This window comes from Lithobates pipiens, unplaced genomic scaffold, assembly GCF_037356315.1.
Source record: "Lithobates pipiens isolate NorthernLeopardFrog02 unplaced genomic scaffold, aLitPip1_a1.2 Scaffold_19, whole genome shotgun sequence".
Taxonomy (NCBI): domain Eukaryota; kingdom Metazoa; phylum Chordata; class Amphibia; order Anura; family Ranidae; genus Lithobates; species Lithobates pipiens.
Window position 1 is genome coordinate 580184802 of NW_027507764.1, and position 6000 is coordinate 580190801.

At 52.1% G+C, this 6000-nt stretch overlaps 1 protein-coding gene across 2 annotated transcripts in view; it reads right to left on the reverse strand.

Annotated features, from left to right (window-relative positions):
* LOC143997680 (microtubule-actin cross-linking factor 1, isoforms 6/7-like) overlaps window positions 1-5636 on the reverse strand; it is a 214700-nt gene extending 209064 nt beyond the window's left edge. For both annotated transcript variants that reach the window (XM_077493431.1, XM_077493430.1), the window contains exon 1: window positions 5569-5636. In XM_077493431.1, coding sequence (XP_077349557.1) covers window positions 5569-5603 — 35 coding nt within the window. In that variant the 5' untranslated portion in view covers window positions 5604-5636. The remainder of the gene's footprint in view (window positions 1-5568) is intronic.
* Window positions 5637-6000: the final 364 nt, after the last annotated feature.

Here is a 6000-nt window from a genome sequence, read left to right on the forward strand (position 1 = left end):
TCCTCCGAAGAGTCCTCCCCCGGTCACTTCCACGAGCTGCAGTGCCCCTCCAAGCCGAGAGCACACCCGGACACCTTGAATCCTCCCTCAGTTACTGCGCCTCGGACCAGCCGGTTCCGAGACTCGGGAACAGACGGATCCCCACCCCAGACCAGGTGGGTCTATTGGGGGTAACCAACCGAAGCATGGTGCGGAGCGTCGAACGCTCCGTGACCGGGACCCCTAGCGGGATACCCCCGTCCAGAAATCAGGAACAGACCGCTAGAGCCTCACAAACGAACCACCCATAACACGTGACCTATTAAGTACGCCTCCCCAGACTCCTCGGCGGGGCCCGGCGCACCCACTGATTGGTTACGAGGAAGTTGATACTCAAAACGTTCAACCAGGCCTGGTTCTGAGCCTGTCATGTGCACCTCACTGTACACATGACCAGGGGGAACTCTAACACAGCCCAGCCAAACTGATGTCAAAATTAACCTACATAATTAACCCTCAGAACCCCATTACTGTTCTGAGGCAAAAACTAAATTTACACATGAATGACACTTTGTCCACAATGTCATCCGCTGGCCATAGATGGGGAGACCACCACCCTCTCTCCAATACGTACGTCCACTGAGTGAAGATTACACATGCGCAGTGATGGGTTTGGAACCATCTTTACCTGTTTTCCAGTATGGAAAACCCCCAAAGCTTTGCAGTCACCTGTGTGTGGCCAGAATCGGTGGCATTGTCTGTCTGTGTGTGGCCAGAATCGGTGGCATTGTCTGTCTGTGTGTGGCCAGAATCAGTGGCATTGTCTGGCTGTGTGTGGCCAGAATCGGTGGCATTGTCTGGCTGTGTGTGGCCAGAATCGGTGGCATTGTCTGGCTGTGTGTGGCCAGAATCAGTGGCATTGTCTGGCTGTGTGTGGCCAGAATCGGTGGCATTGTCTGGCTGTGTGTGGCCAGAATCGGTGGCATTGTCTGTCTGTGTGTGGCCAGAATCAGTGGCATTGTCTGGCTGTGTGTGGCCAGAATCGGTGGCATTGTCTGGCTGTGTGTGGCCAGAATCGGTGGCATTGTCTGGCTGTGTGTGGCCAGAATCGGTGGCATTGTCTGGCTGTGTGTATGGGGGACCCCCATGGGGGACCCCCAAGAGAAAACTGCTGAAGCTAGTATTCTCAGTCCCTGTCTCTGACCAGTCATTTCTGGGGTGTCCTATAAACGGGGGCACATGTTCATGGTGGGATGGAGATGGGACGGAGACGTTGAACTTGCCGGCAGACGTCTGTCACCGAAAAGACAGACGGCGATCCATCTGATAATCCTCGTGTTGTTATATACAATCTCCTTGTGCCTTCTGTCACTTCTAATGCTCCTAATCTGTCCATAATCTCTCCACATTGCCCCTTGTATGAATTCTGCTATGTTGCTTTCCTTTACCAGACACACCAAGCACATAGGACAGATGTCATGTTGCAAGCTTGTAGAAGACCGGGTCCAGGATAGGTGAGAGGAGCTTATGTGACCCTCAAGAGCCATTTAATGCCCATTGCAGCCTCAAAACCCATCAAAAAATCACCCGAATGTCTCCTTCCTCAATTGACTCCAATGCATTTAGCAAAAATGGTGAGTTTTCATTAAAAAAATGCCCCTGAATTTACCCCAGAGCTAATTTCAGGGTAAAAAAATATATATATTTGTCTGCAGCGTACCATGTTGGGGGCAATTCACTAAACTGGAGAGACAAAGCTCAGGATCCAGCAATGATATTCAATGTTTCCTCTCCCCCAACGCCGCGATTCACTATGGATGAGGGCAGCTGGAATTTAGTGTCGCGGTGACCCCTGCTGGTTAAATAACATATAACCTTCAGCTAAAGGTGACAGCTGACCAACAGTCAGCCATAGATGGGGGCAGATGGGTCATTATTACCCTAAGGATTGGGCGAGTCACTTCTGCCTCGTTTCCACTGAGCGGATCGGTTCGGGTCGGTACAGTTAGGAAGGGTTAGAATGGTCCGGTCTATTCAGGTGAGCGTTTCCACTGCAAGTCGGACCTCCAGGGGCCAATACGGGGTTTCGAAAAAATGCCTTTGACGTGAGCATCGACTGTCCGCCAATCAGTGGAATGTATCGTGTGATGCCAATCGCTCCTCCCTAACCGTATCGTACCATTTTCTATGGCACTACATCTGAAGCAGGAACCATGAATGGTTCGGTATGGTTTTTTATGGTTCGGTTGTATGGGCCGCTTTCATAATGGAAACACGCAAAATAGCAGTGGAAACGAGGCATAAGAGATTGGATTGGAGCCATTAAAAATGGCCACAAACAGGGGGATTATCTGCAGATAAAAGTTGCTTGAAATCTTTTCTGCCATTGGAGCAGAGAGGATGGAAGATGTGACTGTCTGATTGCATGTCCATGGTACAGGGGGCTATTGTATCTAGATAAAACAGTCATGAGATTATTTTATTTTTATTTTTTTAATTTTATGCTGATAGTCCCCCCCCAGGGCAAGCTGATAACCCCCCCCCCCCCCCCCCCGATTGTTCCCCTCCTTCCCCCAGGAGAAGCTGATATTACCCCCCAAGAAAAAGCTGATTGTTCCCCTCCATGCCCCAGGAGAAGCTAATAGCACCCCCTCTCCCAGGAGAAGCTGATAAAACCCGCCCCCCCCCCCAAAAAAAAAGCTGATAGTTCCTTTCCTTCCCCCAGCAAAAGCTAATTGCATCCCCCTCTACCTGGAGAAGCTGATAGTATCCCCCCTCCCCCAGGAAACCGATAGTACCCCCCTCTCTCTCCCCCAGCTCCAGGAGAAGCTGATAGTGCCCCCCCCCCCCAGGAAAAGCTGATAAATCAGCTCCTTCCCCCAGAGAAGCTGATTGCATCCCCCAACCCTAGGAGAAGAAAAAAGTACCCCCTTCCTCCAAGAGAAACTGATTGCACCCCCCTCCCCCTGAAGAAGCTGATTGTACCCCCTTACCCAGAGAATCAGATAGTACCCTCCACCCCCTCCCCCATTCCCCAAGAGAATCTGAATGTTCCCTCCACCCCCAGGAGAGGCTAATTGTAGCCCCCTCCCCCAGAGAGGCTGATTGCACCTCCACTTTCTCAGGAGAAGCTGATAGCACCCCTTCCTCCAGGAGGAGATGATAGCGCCCTCCCTTCACCCAGGATAATCTGATAGTACTCCCTCCCCCTGGAGAAGCTGATAGCACCTCTCCCCCCCCCCGGGAAACTGATAGTACCCCTCTCCCCCAGCTCCAGGAAAAGCTGATAAATAGTTCCCTTGCTTCCCCCAGCAAAAGCTAATTGTACCCCCTCTCCCTGGAGAAGCTGATAGTACCCCCCTCTCTCTCCCCCAGCTCCAGGAGAAGCTGATGGTGCCCCCCCCCCCCCCCCAGGAAAAGCTGATAAATCACCTCCTTCCCCCAGAGAAGCTGATTGCATCCCCCAACCCTAGGAGAAGAAAAAAGTACCCCCTTCCTCCAAGAGAAACTGATTGCACCCCCTCCCCCTGAAGAAGCGGATTGTACCCCCTTACCCAGAGAATCGGATAGTACCCTCCACCCCCCATTCCCCAAGAGAATCTGAATGTTCCCTCCACCTCCAGGAGAATCTAATAGTAGCCCCCTCCCCCAGAGAGGCTGATTGCACCTCCACTTTCTCAGGAGAAGCTGATAGCACCCCTTCCCCCAGGAGGAGATGATAGCGCCCTCCCTTCCCCCAGAATAATCTGATAGTACCCCCACCCCCTGGAGAAGCTGATAGCATTTTCCCTCCCCCCCAGGAAACTGATAGTATCCCTCTCCCCCAGCTCCAGGAAAAGCTGATAAATCACCTTCTTCCCCCAGAGAAGCTGATTGCATCCCCCAACCCTAGGAGAAGAAAAAAGTACCCCCTTCCTCCAAGAGAAACTGATTGCACCCCCTCCCCCTGAAGAAGCTGATTGTACCCCCTTACCCAGAGAATCGGATAGTACCCTCCACCCCCCCCCATTCCCCAAGAGAATCTGAATGTTCCCTCCACCCCCAGGAGAGGCTAATTGTAGCTCCCTCCCCCAGAGAGGCCAATTGCATCTCCACTTTCTCAGGAGAAGCTGATAGCACCCCTGGAGTAGATGATAGCGCCCTCCCTTCCCCCAGAATAATCTGATAGTACCCCCACCCCCTGGAGAAGCTGATAGCATCCTCCCCCCCCCCCCGGGAAACTGATAGTACCCCTCTCCCCCAGCTCCAGGAAAAGCTGATAAATCCTCTCCCCCCTCCCCCCCCCCCCCCAGAGAAGCTGATTGCATCCCCCAACACTAGGAGAAGCAAAAAGTGCCCCCTTCCTCCAGGAGAAACTGATTGTACCCACCTCCCCCTGGAGAAGCTGATTGCACCCCCCTCCCCCAGAGAGGCTGATTGAACCCCCACTTTCTCAGGAGAAGCTGATAGCACCCCTTCCTCCAGGAGAACATGAGTGTGCCCTCCCTTCCCCCAGAGTAATCTGACAGTACTATTCCCCCCCCCCCAAGAAAAAGCTGATAGTTCCCTTCCTTCCCCCAGCAGAAGCTAATAGCACCCCATCCCCCTGGAGAAGCTGATAGCATCCTCCCCCCCCCCCCCCGGGAAACGGATAGTACCCCTCTCCCCCAGCTCCAGGAAAAGCTGATAAATCCCCTCCTTCCCCCCCGGAGAAGCTAATTGAATCCCCCTACCCTAGGAGAAGATAAATGTACCCCCTTCCTCCAAGAGAAAATGATTGTACCCCCTCCCCCTGGAAAAGCTGATTGTACCCCCCTCTCCCTCTCACGGGAGAAGCTGATTGTACCCCCTTACCCAGAAAATCTGATAGTACCCTCCACCACTAGGAGATGCTAATTGTAGCCCCCTCCCCCAGAGAGGCTGATTGCACCCCCACTTTCTCAGGAAAAGCTGATAGCACCCCTTCCCCCAGGAGGAGATGATAGCGCCCTCCCTTCCCCCAGAATAATATGATAGTACCCCCTCCCCCAGGAGAAGCCAAAAGTACCCCCAATCCCCAACAGAAGCTAATGATGCCCCCCCCCTTCACATGAACAGTAGCTGTGGCGGATTGACATGTCCCCTTTCCCCCTTCCCCCACAATCTGGCTGATTTTTTGTATTTTTATCATCTTTGGAGTTCCCCCGGGATAAGGGGATGAGAAATTGACTTTTTCAAAGGGCAGGTAGGTGGCACAATGGCCCCCTCCATCCACACCACCTTCTCCTGGATAGGTGGAGTCTCTACTTGGGGCGGAGCTACGGCCCTTTCCCACTCAAATCTTAGTAACATTCGATGACCGCGTGCCAGTCCAGAGCTCAGAAGATGAAGCGGGACACAATCAACTGATAACAGAATGAGGCTCTGTTCTCAGGATCCATACTCCTTGTTCATTCTGTGTTTGTCTCCCCATTGGACAGGACAATTCATTATATAAAAGGAAAAAGATAACTTTACTGAGCTCTGCTGTGCTATAGGACATGAAACCTGAAACTAATGTAACATATTTTATATTATTTGGTACATTTCTCCTAAAAAAAATGTGACAGCCTCAGCGGCTTTTCAGATTACCTTTGCTGCTCTGTAGGGGGAGCCTCGGCCTTCATCCCGGGAGGAGGAAGAAGATTCGGGGGAAGACTCTGCAATAAAAGAGAAGAATTGATTCATGAATAATGAATGCCAAAATCCTCCACAGTGCAGCCATTGCAGTACCAGAGAGTTCCACACCTGGGCGCTGTTCACACCGTCAGAGCTGCATGGCATTGCGCCATCTTTTTCTGATTAAACACTGAGGGACCATTTACAGTCTTGTGATGCGTTGCCATGCATTATGATGTCACATATTGTTTGTTGCATGAAAGAGGAATTTCATACCACCCCCGGGGGGCGCTCTTATCCCCTTACGTAGGGTTGAATTCAAAATACACACTCACCTGCCCAGCAGATCCAGCGCTGTCTGCGCCTGTGTTCCGCACCGCCATCTTAGCCTTCTTCAGCCAGCGC